The following is a 22,718-nucleotide window of genomic DNA, read 5'->3' on the forward strand; positions in this document are numbered from 1 at the left end:
CAACGGACACAATTTTTTTGGTAATAAACACTCTGAAATCAATGCATCTTTAGATATTTAACAGTGTACCAGGTTGTTTTTTGGAATATGTGCTGTAACATCAGATTTGACAAAATTACAGATTACAGATGCACCTTGCTGACCAAGCTAGCTAGCTATTGCAAGTATTAGACAACTTATTGTTCGCTATACAGTACCTGATCCAGCTGGGCTAGAAACCACCGTCTTGTCCAAATATGGTCACTTCTGGCTTCAAAAAAACCAGGATGGCAACGGCCAAAATCTTAGACTTGAGGCTTCAAAAACAGTAGTCCAGAAACCAACAGGAGACGTCAGAAGTAGAGTGTTTTATATTTATTTATCTTTTATAGTCCAAACCAGGAACACCAAGTATAAACACAGATTTTTGCTGAGCAGCATATCAGGGAGACATTATCACACTCTCAACTCCAAAAGAAGAGAAACAGCAAACTGCAGATTAGCATTTTACATTTTAAGAACCACATTATTGTTTTATAATTGTTTGTGATTTATATCAACTTAATCAGGACATATTTAAAAAAACAAAAAGGAAACACATGATGACCACGACAAGGACAATTAACATCTCAGTACAAGATTATTATTGAACGTAAAAAAACAACATGTTCTCACAGGAATCCGTGAAATATCCACGGATTTGCTTAACTCAAAATCCATGGAATAGCCACGGAATCACTCAAATTTCCGTGAAACTGACACGGATTTCGCTACAATGCAAGTTAATGACAGTCATATCCCGTGACTATTCCAACATACAAAGTGATTATGTACATTCACTGAGTGGAAATTTAAAAAATAAAACATATATTTCTCGCTAGAAATGTGATCAAAATCCATTTTTATGCAGAAACTAAGTCAAAATATTGATTTTTTTCACTAAAAATGAGAGAACTGTCCGCCATGTTTTTTTTCTGACCGCCGGGACCTTGAAAGTCACGTGACTTGGAACAAACCAATAGGAAAAAATATCCATGGAATAGCCACGGGATATGACTGTCATTAACTTGCATTGTAGCGAAATCCATGTCAGTTTCACGGAAATTTGAGTGATTCCGTGGCTATTCCACGGATTTTGAGTTAAGCGAATCCGTGGCTATTTCACGGATTCCTGTGAGACCATGTTCGTAAAAAAAGAAGTTATTCAGACAGATGTTTGAGGGTCTTCCACTGGGAGTAGCTGGAAGGCTGTGATGCAGTCAATGATCCAGGTGGAGGGGGCCGACCACACCTTCCCCCGCCTCACTACTGCCGGCCTGTGGGGCCCCTGGGGGTCGTAGAGGATGTACTGGGTGCAGAGCGCCTGGTCGGAGCCTGGCAGGGCGTGGTAGGCGGCGGCGCTCAGGGTTTGAGTCACGTCGCTGTCTGGTTTGGGCTGGCGGCTCAGGAGCTGACCGCCTCCTTCACGCAGCAGCTTGGTGAGCTCGTCTTTGGAAGGAGCCTTAAAGGAGCCGAGCAGGAAGAAGAAACAGCCATCGAAGAGAGGCGGGAGCTACGGAGACGAACAGATAAGATAAGATAAGATATACTTTATTCATCCCAGCAGAGAAATGTAGGTGTTCAAGCAGCCAACACAACACAACACAACACAACACAACACAACACAACACAACACATGTAAACATACATATTCCACCTATACAAAACATGAGCCCACCATACATAGCCTAGGATAGAAAAAGTGGAATGGATGGTCCATGTGCATTAGTAGCTGTTACTCATAGATAACAGTTACAGCAAGTGTGCAAATATACAGGTGTATACCTATAAATGGACCTGCACTTATATAGCGCATTTCTAGTCGCTTTGCGACCACTCAAAGAGCTTTACACTCTACTACAGACTGCGCTCATTCACCCTTTCACACACACATTCATACTGGTGGCAGAGGAGACCCTAAACGGTGCCACCTGCCACCATTGGGAGCAAGTTGGGGTTCTGTATCTTGCTCAAGGATACTTCGAAATGTAGGCTGCGACGGTCAGGGATCGAACCACCAACCTTTCGGTTGGGGGGCAACCACTCTACCAACTGAGCCACAGCCACATGTGCAAAAATACAGTTTGATGTACACATACAGTATATTAGGGATGACACAGATGGATTGGCAACTGATTGGATCGGCCCGATATGATAAAAAAAACGGTTGATCGAAAAATCTGATCAAAGGTTAAAATCACTGATCTGATCACATTATACCTACATGTGCTTTACAAGTGTTTGTTATGGTTTGATATACATTCAGGATACAAAGGTGGCGGTAGTGCGCCGAAACTCTGCTGCTTTAAAACAAAGTAAAAAATAAATATTAATATCGTCCCACGTGATCGATCGGTTCTGATTGGTAATCGGATGGTTGAGGATATAGGTGATCGGTATCGGTCCTAAAAAACCTGATCGGACCATCTCTACAGTATAAGCAGCTTAAGCTAAAGTTTAAATAAATACTCTTCTGTCCTTACTAAAAGGGGAGTCATTATAAAGTGTAAATGCAGTAGGTAAAAACGTATTCTTAAATCTGTCCTTTTTGCAGCTTAACTGCCGTAGCCTCCAACTAAAAACTCTCTTTTGTTTACACACTAGATTGTGCAGGGGATGCGTGTTATTAATTAAATTAAGCATAAGTGAAAACATCAAATAAAATCAAAAGATCTCTTCCATTAGAACACAAACTTCAGTCATTGTGAGAACAGAGGCAGAAGGATTAAAGTTTCTCTTTTTGTTGGTGATGAAGTTAAACGCTGAATCATTTCTTTGCCAATAAATCTAGGCTCTCATATTACCAAGTGTCTGTCTGGATGCTTTGTATTTACTTTTTTGCAGCAGAGCCAGGAGACATTTTTATCAGCAGCGTTCTCTCCAGGCAAACTCTGAACCACTTAGCATTGCTGTTTAAAGCAGCAGTGAATTAGGCCGCTGGAGACTTTTCTATTCACAGCATCAATGAACTCCACTGTTTTGGGGCGTAAACTGGCTCCCTCAAGACTTTCTAATACGAACGTTCTTTGAGTACACTATGGTTGGATTTCACTTTTGCTCGGGGATGTGTGGGTGTAGTTAGTTTATGATTATGATTGATGATGGTTTGTTTTTGTTAGAATGGACATTTTTTTCCTTCACGAGAGGAAAGCAAACAGAGAAACCTACAATTAAGACTCTGACTTTTTCTAGACTTCACTATCCTTACTTAGATAACTAGATATTCTAAAATATTCCACCCTACAAAGCCTAACTGCAGTAACTACATTTTTGGTTGAAATTGAGATATAACTAAAAAAATTTACTCCATATTGTCTGTTTTGTCTTGTGACAAAGTTTAAGATTTCAATTTTCCTTTTTTTTTGTCTGTACCGTTTGTGTTGTTTATTATTACTGTCATTGTTGTTTTTATTATTGTTCTTATTTGTAATTGTTTTATTGTTGTTTAGAAAGGCGCCTATAAATAAAATGCATTATTATTATAATTTTTATTATTATGTAGAAATATGCGTCATATCACATCCTGTCCTTTTTTAAAGCAATTTTGTGTCTTTGTTTTTTGTCGATGTCATATCACTTAACCTACCTATAACCCATTTGGCTTGCCAGTTAAAAAAACGTTAAAAAACAACAACTTTAAAGCAGTTTTTCTCAGTTTTACCCTTTGTAGGGCAGAATACTGACAGTGTCAGTATTGACCACCTCTAACAGAAGGACCTTTCACTGCAAGTCGAGCCTCCAGTGTGTGTAAAAGGTCTGTATCAGCGTTCCCATCTAGACAATGCAGTGAGTCCCCATTCTTCTTCGTACAAAGGCAAAAGCTCTGTCAAGTTTCATGGGGAGCTGTTGAGGGACCTGCAATGTTCAAGTCCTGCCACAAATTCTTGTTGGGATTGAGGTCGTGACTCCGACTTGGCATCTCCAGGACATTAATGTTGTTGACGTTTTGAAGCTTTGTGTGGTGTTGTTGTCTTTCTGGAGAATAAATCCTCTGTCAAATCACACTTCTCTTACAGACTGTGGAAAGTTTTCCTCCAGGATTCTGCTACATTCATTTTAGTCTCCACCCTAACAAAAGCATCCCTGAAACATAAGCCTTATAACCCCAGGTTATAACTGTGCACTGCCTTAGATCAGCTGATTTTACAGGGCATCAGACCCAGTGATAGGCATTAAGAACAGCTGCACAGAAATAGACAATTTTCTTTCTGATGGTCCGATTTGCTTCTGTAGGTCATACACATGCATCAGTATGAGTTTGACTGTTTTACCATGTAAAAATGTAGATTCTTTAAGCATTTTGTTTATCCCAATTAGCACCAGAACAGCCATATTACACAGTTTCCAAACATAGTCTAGACCAGGGGTCTCAAACACGCCCTTGTGATGATATTTTGTGGCCCCCACCTTGATGTGAAAGTTTAATGTGAGTTTTATATGAATGACACTTTACCGTGTTGTGTGTGGAAGGTCCCTTTAATTGCTTTTTTTGGTAAGTTTGTGTCTTTTTTTAATAATAATGTGTATTTTTTTTAATAAGTTTGTGTCTTTTTTTGGAAATGTTGTGTCTTTTATAGTAATTTCGTGTATTTTTTGGTCATTTTGTGTCTATTTAAAATAATTTTGTGTCTTTTTTTTGGTAATTCTGTGTCTATTTGTTTGGTCTTTTTGTGTCTTTTTGTCATTTTGTGTTTTTTAAGTAATTTAGATTTTTTCTGTAATTTTGTGTCTTTTATTCTGTCATTTTTTTTGTCTTTTTGGGGTCAATTTGTGTCTTTTTTTGGGTCATTTTGTGTCTTTTTTAAAATAACTGAGTGTCTTTATGGTAATTCTGTGTATTCTTTTGGTAATTTTGTGACTTTTTTGTCATTTTGTGTGTTTTTTAAGTAATTTGGTGTTTTTTCACTCATTTTGTGTCTTTTTCTGTAATTTTGTGTCTTTTTTCTGTAATTTTGTGTCTTTTTTTGGTCATTTTGTGTCTTTTTTTTTAGTAATTTTCTGTCTTCTTTTGGTCATTTTGCTACTCCCTCCGGCGCCCCCCAGGTAATTTGAGTTTGAGACCCTTGAGTGTTTGTTTGTTTGTTTGTATGCTTCTCATTTACCAAACTGCATCTGTTGATGCGGCTGCGCTGGGGCCCTTCTCCCGCTTCATGCTCAGTTTCGGGCATCCACTTGGCTGCCTGCAGACAAGCCTCCACCCCTGGCATCAAACAGAGAGAGAGAGAGGAAAAAAAATTAAGCTAGAGCTAATTATGTTGACTTGAAAGAGTGTGACAAGGCAGTTGCAGAAGGGAGGATGACAAAGCTCATGTCTGTTTTATCACAAGTTGGAAGATTTCAAGTATTGGCAAAGCGGGAGTTGTTGACAGAGAAAGATGCCCACAGCGTGATGGAGTTAATGATGCAACCCTCGTTTTAAGAATCTCCAGCTTAAGCAGAATTCAAGTGTTCTCTCTTTCGCTGCATCTCTTGAGGTTTTACAGAGTCAAATTACAACTGTGTGACAGCAAGGCTTCACAGCGTTTTCTTTTTTGCAGTTAGAAAAGAATCTTTTGTACTAAGTCTTTACAAAAAGCATCTTGAAAGAAAGAAAAGTTTTATAAAAAAGTATAGGCAGATACGGAGGGGAAAAAGTGGCACATTTTAATGACCCCTCACTGTCACAGATAAAACAAGCTCTTGTGAACAAGACACAGATCACAGTGCTGCTGTTCCCGTCCCTGTGAGCGCTCCATTACTGAATATCATGTTAGGGGTACATTAAAAAACAAAAAAACTATTTTAAAAAGTAGCATATCTAAACACATTGTAACTAGATTTGGTTGAAAATGCTGCAGTTTGCTGTGAAAGAAATGTAAAGGATGTGGAATAGATCTGAGGGTAAGGCTTGGCCTGGATAACGTGTTTGACGTGCAGCGTCTTCTGTTAACACATCCAGCTGTGCAGATGTGTGGGATGTTTGCATCGACACACACACACAGACACACACACAGACACACACACACACACACACAGACACACACCACTTTGTGATTCATTTCACCTTCAGAGGCTGTTTCACACTGTCGCTTCCAGCTGCAAGACAGGGTGGCAAGAACACACGAGGGGGAATGTGTGTGTGTATTTACATCTTGGCACAACACAGCAGCCTATCATGAAACAGCAGATTACACACATACAGAACATACACTCACACACACACAACACATACATACAGGAACACACACACACATACATACAGGAACACACACACACACACACACACACACACACAAATATACAGAAACACACACACACACACACACACACACACACACACACACACACACACACACACACACACACACACACACACACACACACACACACACACACACACACACACACACACACACACACACACAGACAGACATACAGGAACACACACAAACATACAGAAACACACACACACACACACACACACACACACAGACACACACACACACACACACACACACATACAGGACACATACAGAAACACACACACACACACACACACACACACACACACACACACACACACGAACATACAGGAACACACACACGAACATACAGAAACACACACGAACATACAGAAACACACACACACACACACACACACACACACAAACATACAGGAACACACACACTAACGCACACACACAAACATACAGGAACACACACACACACACACAAACATACAGGAACACACACACGCACACACACAAACATACAGGAACACACACACACACGAACATACAGGAACACACACACACAAACATACATACAGGAACACGCACATATGTTTACACAAACACGTACACAAACACGTACACAAACACGTACGTACACACACACACACACACACACACACACACACACACAGTCTCAGAACATGGGGTGGAGTGTAATTACAATTCTTCATCCCCCTTTAATTACAGCTTTCATTCACGGGGACTGAGCCAGAGACTTGGGCAGAGAAGAGGAGAGAAGAGGAGAGGAGAGGAGAGAAGAGGAGAGGAGATACTGGGGTTAATCGCTCCGGACGACGCTGCTTAGTGCCCGAGAGCCATTAGCATACATTTGCTAATTATGTTCACAAAGACTGAATGTAGAAAACTTCTCAAACTCCTTCCTTCCTGAGTCGGTGAATGAGTGTACAGCCAGATGAAACCACTTCCTCCACTAACCATGTGACCAACTGGAGCAATATAGCTGTCTTCTCATATGAAGAAACCACTGGAGACAGACTGGATCGAAATAATCAACATAGTTACTGTGACGTCACCCAATACTTTCTGGACTCCAGTTTTGAAGCCACAAGTTCTGCATTTTTGTTGCTATCACTGTTTTTTTGCAACCAGCGTACGGTCAAAACAGATTTGGAGCCAGAAGAATGTTACGTTATCAGGTAATTGTAGCAATAGCTAGTTAACTGAATTAGCACGGGGTAGCCATTATTCAAAAGCCAATTTATAGAGTGTGTTTAAATCCAACCGAACGCTGAACAAGACAGTTTTAAGCGACCAAAATTGTACAGTTAACTCTGATGTAGGGCTGGGCGATATGGACCAAAAGTCATATCCCGATATATATTTAGGCTGAATATTGATATCTGATATATATCCTGATATTTTTAGCGCAAAGTAGAGCAAATGTTCAGTAAAAGTCAAATATGTCATGTCATAGTTTTATTGAAAGTTTTAGTGAACATAAAAACTGTAAAACAACAGGAGTACCTTTTTTTACTTGAACTCTAAGCTCCATAAAGTGCACATTCAAATAAGAAAATATATTCAATAAAAAATAGCCTTTGAAATACAATAGGCCAATCTGTTTCTGAAATAAATATATTTATTTGAGAAAAGAATAAAGAACATTAAAAAATAACTAAATATAATAAAGCCCTAGTAAGGGCAGCATTTATATATTGAGAAAGAAACATTTTTTTAACTATATTGATATGGTCTATTTTCATATCACATCAAAAAAAAAAGATTTATTTCTTATTTTTTGTAATTTTGTGTATTTTTTTAGTCATTGTGTGTCTTTTTGGGTAATTTTGTGTCTTTTTGGTAATTTTGTGTCTTTTTTTGGTAATTTTGTGTCTTTTTCTAATAATGTGCCTTTTTTAGTAATTGTGTGTATTTTTTGGGTAATTTTGCATCTTTTTTAGTAATTTTGTGTATTTTTGGGTCTTTTTGTGTCTTTTTTTGGTAATTGTGTGTCTTTTTTAAAGTAATTGAGTGTTTTCTCAGTCATTGTGTGTCTTTTTTTTATATATATCGCCCAGCCCTACTCTGATGAACTGAAAACAGAGTAGGAAAGGATAAAAGTTATGAGAAAATCACTACTTTGGTAGAGACCTATCAATCAAAAGGTAGCCCCGCCCTAAAGCATACCCTGCTTTATTGCCTATTTTGCTCTAAATAGGACCATCATTTACAAGATCAACGTGACGCTGTATTGCAGTAGACTTAAAAAAGGTGACTGAGACCATAATGTCATTAGGGGAAATGTTTGCACGGCTACAATGTCTCATCTTTTATCAGTCGTCAGTATTCTAAAAATCAACCTCTCTATTCAGGTGGCAGAGCAGCCAAACAGCTGCCCACAGCTGCGTCTCCTGTTGGACCCTGGTAGCGATGCCTGTGGCGGCTGTGTGTCTAACGGGGCAGGTGGCTGAGCGAAGCCGCTCGCTGGGAGCCAAAAGAAAGCAGCTGAAACTTTCTGTGTTTCGGGAGGAAGCACATGGATGCACACCTCCTCCCTCGGCCATCAATGGGAGTAGAAGTGACGGACACCACAGTGAAAGGGAAATTAGCCATCACGAATTGGGAAATAAATGGACGAGAGGAAAGAAAAGAAAACATTAAAGGAACAGTTAAACATTTTGGTATATTATACGCTTTTTTGCTTTCCTTTCCAACAGTGACATGGGAAGATCAGTCTAGCACTGTGTGTGTTTTAAGTGTGGAGCAGCAGTCAGGACTAGATTAAACTGTTTGACCAGCTCTGTCCAAAGTCAACAAAATATGACTTCCAACACCTCTAAAGCCTTTTTACACAATGTTGTGGTTTCTAGTTTAACCCGTAAATGAACAAAAATATAAAAGCTGTCAATCTGTGCAGCACTTCTTTGCAGCATCTTCAACAAAAGCACAGATACAGAGGGTAAGCACAAGATTTGGTTTGGATATAGAACAAAAAAATAACATAGTATAGTTCAGTATAATAAGTATTTAACTCCCACTGATGCTACAAATTGTCCTTTTTACATTTTTGCTTATAACAGGGTTCGTACACTTTTTCAGTGGTCAAATTCAAGCACTTTCCAAGAACTTTCAAGGTCCATTCTCAAGCTTTTCCAGCACCTTTCATCGGTTGTAAATGACATGTTTTAGATGAGTACTTCCATACTAAAAGGGGTAATTTCACTTAACCATACCACCAGCAATGGTATTGCACTTTTAACAACTAAAAGTAGTTTGCTAATCTCATAAAACATACTGGTATAGGAATCTAGGAGCTAGGAGCAAAAGGAAGCTCACAAAAATCATCAAGCGGCAGCTGGTGGAACTAAACACGACCCAAACTAGGAGGAAAGACCACAAATACTTCAGGAGCCCTCACATCCACTAGGAATTAGAAAAACTCCCTTCAGTGAGAAGATACAGGGTAGAGCAACAAGAAACATCTCAGAAACAAGAAGACGCAGGCGGAGGGGTCTTCACTTCAGATTATAGGATATAGGATATTCACTTTATATAGTTTTTTCCATTGAAAATGCGGTTATCTTTAGCCAGATTGCAAGAGAAATACAGTAAGAATTACAAGCATTTACAAGCACTTAATCCAAAATCCAAGCACTTTCAAACCTTGAAACTTAACATTAAAATTCAAGCATTTTCAAGGATTTCAAGCACCCGTACCAACCCTGTTATAGGTTACACAGATATGTGTTCATCAGTAAGCTTTAGATGTGTTGGCTTGGTCTTCAGTCTTCATGCTAAGCTAGGCTAAACATCAGGATTAATATCCATCTTCTAATCACATATAAAACTATATTCTTAACTATTAACTTTTCCCTAAAGTGGTATGGGCATAATGAAAAAAATAAATTAAACCAATGTTTGATCCTCAGTTAAGCATGAAGATTAAAGGGATAATTCTACCCGTAATCAAAAATACTACTATCACTATAACCTTGATGCTATTTATCAATCTAGATAGTTTTGATGCTATTTTCCAAATGTTAGTGATATCACATAAAAATACATTTGAAAACAGACCTTGTTGTGAGCTGTTTCATGTGGGAACTAAAAAGAAAATAGCTCCTACATGAAACTGCTCAGAACAAGGTCTGTGGATTATCTTGAGTATCTAGGTCAGGATTTCTTTAAAAGAGAAATTGACTACAAGCAAAGTGTCGTATAGTTTGATTATATTCAAGAGAAGGCAGACAGCTCACGGCCTTTATCTCCAACACTCACAACAAAACAATCTAGACTGATAAAAACCACTACAGGTATTCTGATTTTGTGGTGAACTGTCCCTTTAAGATCTTCTATTAGGCAGGATTATTCCTGTCATTACTATTATTATTACTATATATTATTCCTGTTATTCCTAATTACTATATGGACTTATCATTCAAGATATAAAAATGGACACAATAGTTTTTTTCTGGGCTTGATATTTTGTCGTTTCCGTGCGTGACTTTTTGTGTTTTTTGTGTTTAAAGTAAATGTTTGACAGGCAGTACGAATTGCCAAAAAAACGATATTTCCCAAGCAGCCTTTCCAGCTGTTTATTTCTTATTATAATAATAAAATAATATAATACTCTATAATGTTTATCTCAGTGCATTTTTTTGTTAACAGAGCTTGAAAGTCTGTTTTATTTGTTTTGGTTGTAGTTAATTTACTAATGTTTTATTTATCTCAGATATCTTGATATTTTTTTTCCCATATTTAAATTCCAGAGTTTAATATTCTGGAAATTTAAAAATCCATTGCTGTGGAAAAGGACGTACTTATTATGCTCTAATATCGTTATAAAACTAAAACTTCAATACAACAATACTATCGTTTATCGTGACAGTTTCTGGGAAAATATATCATCCTAAAAAATGTTACTGTGACAGGCCTGGGCAGGATGAAGTTGATTTTCATGATGCTAATCAAATATAAACAGTGAAACTGCCCTTTGAAGGAAAATGCAATGAAAGATAAAAGCAATAAAGAGGTAAACTGGAGTTTGGCCCGGCTGACAGAGATGGCGCGCACACACACACACACACACACACACACAAACAGAAACAAGGAGAGAGGCAGATAAGATGCCACAGTGAGTGTCATGAGGGAGACGAGCTGTGTCAAGTGTTCAGCCTGCGAGGAGAAACGAGAGAGGGAGGGGCTGAATATGACAAACACACAAGATCTTATACAGTGAATGGCACACCTGAACACGAGGGCATGTAGAACCTGATAATGTAATAAATTCCTGATAATGTAATAAAAATCTGCACTTGAGTCCATTGAAAATGTAATAAAACCTGATAATGTAATAACATCCCGATAATGTAAAAGTGCATTTCCCAATAATGTAATACACTTTTTTACCAATAATGTAATAAAGTATAACATTAATGGGAGGTTATTACAATATCAGGTTTTATTACATTTTCAATGGACTCAAGTGCAGATTTTTATTACATTATCTGGAATTTATTACATTACCAGTTTCTACAACAGTCCTGTAAAACCTGATAATGTAATAAATCCCTGATAATGTAATAAAAATCTGCACTTGAGTCCATTGAAAATGTAATAAAATCTGATAATGTAATAACTTTCTGATAATCTGATAAAGTGCATTTCCCAATAACGTAATACACTTTTTTTTTTTTTACCAATAATGTAATAAAGTATAACATTAATGGGAGGTTATTACATTATCAGGTTAGCCTTCATTTCGCAAGTCCTGATAATGTAATAATTCCCCAATATTGTAATAATTTAACAGCAGACCACCCATTACTTGGGTTCAAGTGGTGATACTGTGTATCAACTCTAGCTCAAGAGCTCTAGCGCCACCAACAGGTCAAAGTTGCTAACGTCACTAACGAGGTATCCATGACGACACACGAATGCATTCAACAGCTTCTTGACATCTAAAGGTGCTTGGTGTTATACTTTATTACATTATTGGTAAAAAGTGTATTACATTATTGGGAAATGCACTTTATTACATTATCGGGAAGTTATTACATTATCAGGTTTTATTACATTTTCAATGGACTCAAGTGCAGATTTTTATTACAACATCGGGTTTATTACATTATCAGGAATTTATTACATTATCAGGTTCTACAGGGCTGAACAATTAATCAAATCAGAGAAGCTAAGAAAAAAAGAAGAAGAGAAAAACAACCTGAGGGAGGGAAAAAAAACCTGCCCTTGTGAGCTTTACACGCACACATGCTGCCCTACGCTCCATGTAACATAATGTTAATTAGAGCAAATGAAGGAAACACCTTGTGAAACAGCAGGCAACACACAAGTACTGATGATTTCAGTACTACTGAATGAAAATGACCAATGTAAGTTTTATCCCTTTATAAATCACTCCTTGAAATTGAAAACATCAACCCTGAAGTGTTATTGGAGGATATTACAAGACTTTTTACAAAATGTTTCATTTTTATATTGCAAATTGAGGTCAATTGAGTCATTATTATTATTATTATTATATTTATTATAGGGCCGGGACTCGATTAAAAAAATTAATCTAATTAATTTGAGGCTCTGTAATTAATTAATCGAAATTAATCACATTTTAATCGCATATAAATATTTGACCTGAGAACAGTGAGAAGTAATTTTTGTCACATGGATTTTTAGTATACCATTGAATAATGACTGAATATCCAGTGAGAAACGTTCCGCGGTGCAAAAATAAGTGCGATTAAAATAAATATTAAAAATAATTTTTGTGTAATTAATTAATCTTAATTAACGAGTTAATGTCCTGGCCCTAATTTATTATAGTCTCTTTCCCACAGCAACCCTAAATAGACAATAACACGTCATTTGCATCCATCACCACTTTATCTTTTACCTTTAAACTATTTATTATCTTTTTTAGACTACTTATTACATATGCGTAAGGTCTGAATGTCTTTTTTAAAGAACCTTATATATGAGAAGCACACGTAAATTTTAGTTGTATACTTTTTTTAATACAATGACAATAAAGGAAAGCTTGAATCTTGTGTGATTTACTGATTGGTCAGATGCCACAGTGTCACTATCTGTGATGTAGAAATCCACGTGGTCCTATGAGGAGACCTGTTATAGATGTCTAAAGGCTCAAGTTACCAAATATGGTTCTTTGCCTGATAAAGGGTTATGTGCAGTCTAGATGTTTAAATAAAACATTATTGTAAAAGTAGTGTAGCTAGTGTGAGGCAGACTGAGTGACAGTGGATGAGAAATTAGCATTAAAGTTGTCAAGTGGTAGTAAACACACAGTTTAGGTCTCAGTGTGTCTGATTAACTGCAGCAGCTCCGACCACAGTCTAGACCAGCGCTGGGCTATTCATTTTCCCAAGGGGACGCATGAGATACTGTAAAGGTTGCGGAGGGCCGGAGCAATTTCATTGCTTTATAAAATGCAGTAAATAATGTGGTTTTAGAGCTGTTAGTGGTAAGAATATATGTTATGAAAAGACTATGTTAATGTGGAGCTAGTCAAATATAGCAGTAAAAAAACATTCAAACCACACAAACAATATTCAGGGTTGGTACACTTTAGCAGTGGTCAAATTCAAGCATTTTTCAAGGACTTTCCAGGTCCATTTTCAAGCTTTTCCAGTATCTTACACCTGTTGTAAGTTGCATGTTTTAGATGAGTATTTACATACTAAAAGGGGGAGATTTCACTGAACCATACCAACAGAGATGGTATTACACTTTTAGGAGGAATGCTTGAATACTTTTTTCCATTTTGTGTCTTTTTTGGTCATTTTTACATCTATTTTTGGTCAGTTTGTTTCTATTTCGACATTTTTGTGTCATTTTTACATCTATTTTTGTAATTGTGTGTCTTTTTTAGTAAGTTTTAACTTTTAGGAGGAACGGTCTTCATTTCAGATAGGCTACTCATTATTTTTTACATTGAACATGTGATTATCTATAGTCTATAGATGGATATAGTCAGATTGCAAGAGAAATACAGTAAGAATTTCTTTTTAAACCTGGAAAATACATTTAAATTAAAGCATTTTCAAGGATTTCAAGCACCCATACCAACCCCGAATATACAGCATGTATGTTATGCAGTAAACAAACAATTTATTTACCCTGTGCAAAAAGCAAAGTGTTGTTTTTTTTACAAGATAAATGTGTGCAGGTGCTTATGCATGCATGCACATATGTGCAAATCGGCTTCAATCTGCAGTGCTTTGTTGTTCTTTTTCAGTTTTGATTAACCCTTTGATGCACAACATGGGTCAAAAATTAATTTCCCATGTTATTTCATGCTGGCTGTGTGTTTGAATATCTTTTTTTTATAACAACAGATCATTATATCCATTTTTCCTTTCATACTTTATGAAGAAAAATAGTTTTTGTATTATTACATCAAGTTAACACACATGGGTCAAAAATGACCTTGTGCATTAGAAGCGTAGTGATACAAAAAGTGTTTTTATTCAAAAAGTAAGACATGAAAAGAAAAAACTGGGACGTATGATGATCAAAAACAAGTTAATGGAGGAAAACCTGCAATACTGAATGATGAAATTATTAATGCAAATGATTGCAAAGATATAGAAAATAAAATGTTGTGCATCAAAGGGTTAAAAAGTTAGGTCATGATGATAATATTACATGTTTACAAGGCTTGGAGTTACATCTTACAATATTCTGCTGTGAAGGAAGGATTTTATATATTTTTTTATAGTTTAATATCTAAATAATTATGTTATTCAGATTAACCCTCTTGGCCCTCTGTGGACATTTTCAGCCCGAAAGGTCTGAAAGGGCAGTAAATTAGAGTGGGCCCAGAGTAACCCTCTGGGCCCACTCTAATTCTAATTCATGCATCATTTCAACTATTTTCATCATAACACTCAGGCCTCGCCTCCATAAAAAAGCTGTTTACATGTTGACTGTATCCAATGATGTGTTGCTCATAATACAGAATGATTTATTGCTTGTTTGAAGTGAATCATGTAGAAGATCTCTTCAAGAAATGCAGGATCACAATTTTGTTTTTTTTTAAAAAAAGAGGAAATCCCAATTAGATTATTTTGCCGTGTCGTTTATCCGTACTGAAAGCACACATTCAAACTTTAAACGGCTTACTGGCAGAGACAGAGACAAGCTTGCATGCTGTTTCACACACATACACACACGCACACACACACAGTGAAGAGATGCTGCTGACGGATACACCAGTCAAGGGCACACCAAGGTGCCAGAAGCTCTTTGACAGCGAGTCTCTTTTTACTCCCCCTAAAGCCGACTTCCTCTGCTTGTTGACTTGGTTCGTGGATGCCGGGGAGACCGGCTGAGAATAGCGAAATTCCTGCTAAGTATTCACCTTGGTATAAATCAAAACGAGGAGTTAGCCATCTTTTCATCGCTGGTGATATTGAAGCCTTGAGGTGCTTTGATTCCGGAGATCCCCTCCCCCCGTCGCCCAGCCGTTTGATTTGGCTGTCAGACATGTAAGCAGGTGTGTGCACAGGTGTGCAAACAGCAGAAGGCACAAACAATTTACCTGGAAATTGCAGAATGCAAAATGTTCTTTTAGCTTTCCCAGGACATTCTACGTGTTGCAGGGAAAAAAAACAAAGTATTGCATTTGCTTCTTATTCCAGACACAGAGCCTGATTTCACCTGAAAGGCTACAGAGGAGAGGAAGAGCAAGATTGGATGAACATTGAAACTGAAAGTGCTTGGATTTTGAATAAAGTGCATGAATCCGCTTGATATATTGGCTGTATGGGATGCTGAGTCTATTTGCAAACAGGTGACACATTTTGATACATGAAACTTTGTGTTTTTATTAGGGCCGGGACTTTAACGCGTTAATTAAGATTAATTAATTACACAAAGATTAACGCATTAAAGACATTGACGCATTTTAATCGCACTTATTTTTGCACCGCGGAACGTTTGTCACTGGATGAGTTTCAGGCGGACCGATTTTACTGGAGCACCAAATGATGGGACATTTTGTTATATATATTTGTTATAATATGCTATTGCGACACTTAATGGCAAAAATTGCACTAGTCTGTTGGGCTTGAACAAAAATAAACAAGATTTTTGTTGCTTAAGCTTATGAATTCAGTCATTATTCAGTGGTATACTAAAAATCCATGTGAAAAAAACTACTTCTCACTGTTCTCAGGTCAAATATTTATATGCGATTAAAATGCGATTAATTTAAATTAATTCATTACAAAGCCTCTAATTAATTAGATTAATTTTTTTAATCGAGTCCCGGCCCTAGTTTTTATTTGTCACCCTTGTGTAGAATACTGTCACAAGAAATAATTTGTTCGTTTATGGCCAAATAACATCTAATTTAATGTGATGAAGACGTGAATGTCAGTATACTGGATTTATTCTATAAATATATGTAGTTTACCACAGCTGTAAGATGCTGAAAAAGCCTGGAAATTCAACTAAAAAATGCTTGAAAAGTGATTAAATTTGAATTTGGAACAGGTACATGAGCCCTGCAAATAATAAAATGCCCTCATGTTTCCGGTAAATTTTGCATGCCAAAGTCACAAACTGCATATAATCTGACAAATCTACATCATAGTCTTTTCTGAGACGGAGATGGCAGATAAAATGTTTGTTGGGATTCAGAGAAGAACACATTTAAATTACTCCAAAGTGCTTGTGTGGCAAAATGCATTTGTTCTGCACTCTGGTTTCAGGATCCCAATGTTTATCTTGCAGGTATTTCACTGGTGCAACTGTATACTATGCCAAGAGTCACCTTACTGCAGCATGCACAACCTCAAATGCAGATGGAAATACTGTTTTAATGGTCAGGGCCTCCTGAATGTGCACATACACATCATTTTTACAATAAAAGCAGATAAGATTTGTAAAGCTGTACGCTGGTTATCAATCTGCTCAGCTAGCTGGGTTTTACAGTCTAATTGAGTGTGCTTGAAAGAGCCTATTTATTCTTCCGTTTCTTCCTTGTTTTTTTTTTTGACTCCTCCCCGAATTTTGGTTGCACATGCACTAAAAAGGTATCAAATCGACTGGCTCAGCCATGACAAGTGTGCTGTCACTTTTCGAAAGGTTTCGGCAAACGGTTTTCAAATTATTCGGCAAAAACACGCCAAAAAAATCCCCCCAATGTAACCCTATGGAGAGGCTAGAGTGGATGACATCATAGCTAGAGTGAAGAGGGAGAGAAAAGTAGATGTTGCCACGGTAAAAAGGCGGGAACATTTCTGGAGGAAAGCAGAGGTACCAGTTTCTTCTGATTGCTCTAAAAAAAAAAAAAAAAGACACTCAAAATTTCTTTAGAAGTTTTCTAGTTAGAAACATGTTCTGACATAGGAGTTGACATTCTGATAACTAACCAATCATTGATAGCATCAGCAATCTCAATCATAGGTAGTGTGCCAGACTATTTCTTACCTGGGTCCAGTTGCCAGGCAACCAACTGTGACTGTGCTCCCAGGAAAGAAATAGTCCCCCACATAAAACAATGAATAGTCATTTTTACACTAAACAAGCGAGTTGTTGTTATAATGTTAAGTAGTAGTATCTAGTCTTTTATTATCTTCAGACAGAGACAGGCTAATTGTGTCCCTGTTTACAGTATTTATGTTCAGCTTTGCTAACCAGTTGCTGCTGGCAGTAGTTTTATATTCAGCAGGCAAACATGAAAGTGGCATTCGTCTTATAATCTAACTCTCAACAAGAAGGCCAATAAGCGTATTTATTGAAATATTAAATATAAATAAATGGCTTGCTTAGTAGCCTTGAGTGAGCATGTTAAAAAATGTTTTACAACTGACATCTGTGCTATTATAAAGTACCAAAAACACTCCAAACTGCTTCTGATTGTGTGACAAATGCTTGAAGAAAAAAGGTGAAAGTGGAAAAGTTGTTTTTTTTCCATCTTCGCTGAATTAATGACTCCAAGAAATAAAAGGAGCTGAGCTCAACACACATTCAAACATGATTGTTATTCATTGTCATGGTGAACTCTAATCTCTCTGTTTGAAGCCATAAAGTCTAGAAGATAATGAGGTAAATATTTGAGGTTTGGATCTATGCTAAAATGATTTGTCTGAACAATATTTGGATTTACGCTATAATGTGTATAGATTTTCTTTACTTTTGAGAAAACACAAGAGCATGTTTGCAGCCACAGCTGTTGCTTTAATGAAAGCTGTCAGCGGTTATTGTTACTTGCTGTGACTGTGTGTTCATTCACACTTCACTTGTGTTTTGAATGATATGAAGGTCAGCACAGTATGTATTAACAGAACCCACAATTTTAGAGCGAACACTTCCAGTGAAGTTTAGAAGTTTAGTTTTTTGGATTAAATCTGCTTCAGTGTCATTGCAGAGGGATGTTGTCCAGGTTCCAACAGCAACATGGTTAAACCTTTATCCGGCCAAGAACCGTATTTGGTAACTTCAGCAGATATCCAAAATAAAAATATTTCGAGAAAAAAGTTGCAAATTTACTTGATTAAAGTGGCAAATCTACAAGAAAAAAAGTTGCAGATTTAAGAGATTTAAAGTGGCAAATCTGTGTGGAAAAAAGTCACAGATTTACGAGAAATCAGTGGGGGAAAAGCATTTTTTTCTCCCAGATTCACCACTTAAATCTCATAAATCTGTGCATTTTTTCTCGTAGATTTGCCACTTAAATCTCGTAAATTTATTTCTCAAAATATGACCCCCCTCCCCCGGGTCCGTATGTTTTTTTTTTACACATTCTGGCTGTATGTAATATCCTCCAATATTCTCTAGGGTTGAAAATTTGGAATTTGCAAGTATTTCAATGAGTGCCCTATTAAGGGTTAAAGTGGTGAATCTGCAAGAAAAAAAGCTTTTTTTCCCCCACTCTTTTCTCGTAAATCTGTGACATTTTTCCACACAGATTTGCAACTTTAAATCTCTTAAATCTGCAACTTTTTTTCTTGTAGATTTGCCACTTTGATCCAGTAAATTTTAAACTTTTTTCTTGAAATGTTTTTATTTTTTATTTTGGATATCTACTGAAGTTACCAAATACGGTTCTTGGCCCGATAAAGGGTTAAAGTGGCAAATCTACAAGAAAAAAAGTTGCAGATTTAAGAGATTTAAGTGGCAAATCTGAGCGAAAAAGTCACAGATTTACGAGAAAAAAGTGGGGAAAAAAAACGTTTTTCTCGCAGATTCACCACTTTAAATCTCATAAATCTGCACATTTTCTCTCGTAGATTTGCCACTTTAATCTCGTAAACTTTTTTCTCAAAATATTATTTTTGTATGTTTTTTACACATTCTGGCAGTATGTAATAATATAATAAAAACTTTTTTTCTTGTAGATTTGCCACTTTAATCTAGTAAATTTTCAACATTTTTCTCGAAATATTTTTATTTTGGATTTCTGCTGAAGTTACCAAATACGGTTCTTCACCCGATAAAGGGTTAAAGTGGCAAATCTGTGCAAAAAAGTTGCAGATTTACAAGAAAAAAGTGGGAAAAAAGCAACTTTTTCCTCCCAGATTCACCACTTTGAATCTCATAAATCTGCGTTTATTTTTCTCGTAGATTTGCCACTTTAATCTCGTAAACTTTTTTCTCAAAATATTATTTTTGTATGTTTTTTACACATTCTGGCAGTATGTAATATCCTCCAATATTCTCTAGGGTTGAAATTTGGACTTTGCAAGTATTTCAACAGAGTGTCCTATTAAGGGTTAAACATGACATCCAAAAATAGCCTCCACAGAGAACTATTTCAGCTGACGGCTCACTTCATACTCACAGCTGAATTTGACAACCCAGCAGCCAGCGAGCAGACCCAGGAGGGCAGAGCTGGTGGTGGGCATGTGTCCTCCTGGCACCACGACATGGCTCACTTGATGGAGACACAAACACACAACAGACAAATTGAAAAAGGTACAAATGTGCTGCGCAACACATACACAAACAGATGCTGCCTGCTGCTGTCCTACTAGTGCAGGGAAACAGGAGGCCCGGGGGCCTCATACGGCCCGCACCCTCACTTGAAGTGGCCCTCAGTTCAACTACATGCATTTGAGCATGAAATCTTAAAAGTGCAGTGTAAAAATGCACAAAATTACTTCTTCTAATTAATGTTGGTCTGCTGTTCTTGCACTGAAAAAAAAGAAATCACAGTAAGTGGTTATTTTTTATTTGCTTTAACCCTTTTGTATTCCTCTTTATACTGCAACAAACTTAGATTAAGAAGTGTTAGATAATTTATCTTGTTTTAAGAGTTAATTTCTTATTTTAAGTGTTCAACATGCTTATTTCGAGATTTAACAATCTTAATTTAAGAAATCTTGTCAAGTGAAATTACCTGTCCATGCAGCAAGATCATTTCCCTCAGATTTAGTGATTTTAGACACCCCTTTTTTGCAGTATACATTTTTTTGGGGGTAATTTTGTGTCTTTTTTAAAATAATTTTGTGTCTTTTTAAATTAAGTTTGTCTTTTTTTGTAATTGTGTGTCTTTTTTTAATAATGTGTCTTTTTTTTGGTAATTCTGTCTTTTTTTGGTAATTTTGTGTCTTTTTTAAAATAATTTTGTGTCTTTTTTAAATAAGTTTGTGTCTTTTTTTGTAATTGTGTGTGTTTTTTTTAATAATGTGTCTTTTTTTGGTAATTCTGTCTTTTTTTGGTAATTTTGTGGGGGTTTTTTTTAGAAGTTTGGGTCTTTTTCGGTAATCCTGTGAATTTTTTCAGTCATTTTGTGTCTTTTTTTGTAATTTTGTGTCTTCATTTCTCTCAGATTTAGTGTTTTTTGTTTTGTTTTTAGACACCCCTTTTTTGCAGTGTACATGCATTTGAGCATGAAATATGTTAAGATGCTGCACTGTAAACATATTTAAAATTGCAGTTTCATCATATCTGGTTAAGTGCACGCTCCTATATGTGGCCCTGTGGTAGTGAACATGAAAAATTGTGGCCCCCTGCAGCATTTAAGTTGCCCATCCCTGTACTAGTGTGTCTGAGTGACTCATTCACTTTGCTGTGTCATTGGTGCAAATCAGACAGCTGCTGTGCTACAAGACAATACAGTTATAACAGTGTTTTACGCCTTGATTCTACTGTATTTTAGACATTGACTTGATTCTTTCTGCCAGCCCAGGTTAGATGAGCCATGAACATGACTTCTGTATCCTGAGAGGAAAACACTGGAGCACATCCTAACTAGTTTCCTGACATGTCTGGAGCTAGAAGACGTCCCAGGCGCTGCTAGCAGGAGCTCTGGGCTGTGGAGGACACCGTCTGGAGAGACGGCGCTAAAAGCAAAAGGGATTATGGCCAGACACACACACAGACCGCTGGTTTTACTGGAGTGTAAAAGATCCCCAACTGGCTGGAGACACAGTAGGAAAGGCAGGCGGGTTAATGTAACATGTGGCATAAATGTGATATCTTTAATCCAGGGTTGGGACTTTAGCAGTGGTCAAATTCAAGCGTTTTTCAAGGACTTTCTAGGTAAATTTTCAAGCTTTTCCAGTATCTTACACCTGTTGTAAGTTGCATGTTTTAGATGAGTACTTACATACTAAAAGGAAGAGATTTCACTGGACCATACCAACAGAGATGGTGTTACACTTTTAGGAGGAATGGTCTAATACTTTTTTTCCATTTTGTGTCTTTTTTGGTCATTTTTACATCTATTTCTGGTCATTTTGTGTCCTTTTTGGTCCTTTTTACATCTATTTTTGGTCAGTTTGTTTCTATTTCGACATTTTTGTGTAATTTTTTGGTCATTTTTGTATCTATTTTTGTAATTCTGTGTCTTTTTTGGTCATTTTTACATCTATTTTTGGTCAGTTTGTGTCTTTTTTAGTAATTTTTACATCTATTTTTGGTCAGTTTGTGTCTTTTTTGGTCATTTTTACATCTATTTTTTGTCAGTTTGTTTCTATTTCGACATTTAATTGTCATTTTTGTATCTATTTTTGTAATTTTGTGTCATTTTTAGTAATTTTTACATCTATTTTGGGTCAGTTTGTGTCTCTTTTGGTCATTTTTACATCTATTTTTGGTCAGGAGGTCTTCGGTCTTCATATCAGATAGGCTACTCATTATTTTTTACATTGAACATGTGATTATCTTTCGTCTATAGATGGATATAGTCAGATTGCAAGAGAAATACAGTAAGAATTTCAAGCATTTACAAGCACTTTATCCAAAATCAAAGCACTTTTCAAACCTTGAAAGTACAACATTTAAATTCAAGCATTTTCAAGGATTTCAAGCACCTGTATGAACCCTGTTAATCAAATATATCTTCTGAAGGTACAAGAGAAAGCCCTGCTGAGGTCCATCTCATGTGCAGAAACAGAGTTCTTGCAGTATATAAGTGTCACTATCTCAGTTAGGTGTGTTAGCCAGCTGGCATTTGTCCAGCTGAGGCTAAAAATGTACTAT

At 36.7% G+C, this 22,718-nt stretch overlaps 1 protein-coding gene across 1 annotated transcript in view; it reads right to left on the reverse strand.

The window, feature by feature from the left end:
- Nucleotides 1-339: 339 nt before the first annotated feature.
- The window catches only part of bard1 (BRCA1 associated RING domain 1), a 56,561-nt gene continuing 34,182 nt past the window's right edge, over nucleotides 340-22,718 (reverse strand). Inside the window, exons 9-11 of the mRNA XM_059342164.1 lie at nucleotides 20,074-20,166; nucleotides 5,121-5,218; nucleotides 340-1,531 (exon numbers count right to left, since the gene is read on the reverse strand). Coding sequence (XP_059198147.1) covers nucleotides 1,184-1,531; nucleotides 5,121-5,218; nucleotides 20,074-20,166 — 539 coding nt within the window. The 3' untranslated portion in view covers nucleotides 340-1,183. The remainder of the gene's footprint in view (nucleotides 1,532-5,120; nucleotides 5,219-20,073; nucleotides 20,167-22,718) is intronic.

Source organism: Centropristis striata, chromosome 10, assembly GCF_030273125.1.
Source record: "Centropristis striata isolate RG_2023a ecotype Rhode Island chromosome 10, C.striata_1.0, whole genome shotgun sequence".
NCBI lineage: Eukaryota > Metazoa > Chordata > Actinopteri > Perciformes > Serranidae > Centropristis > Centropristis striata.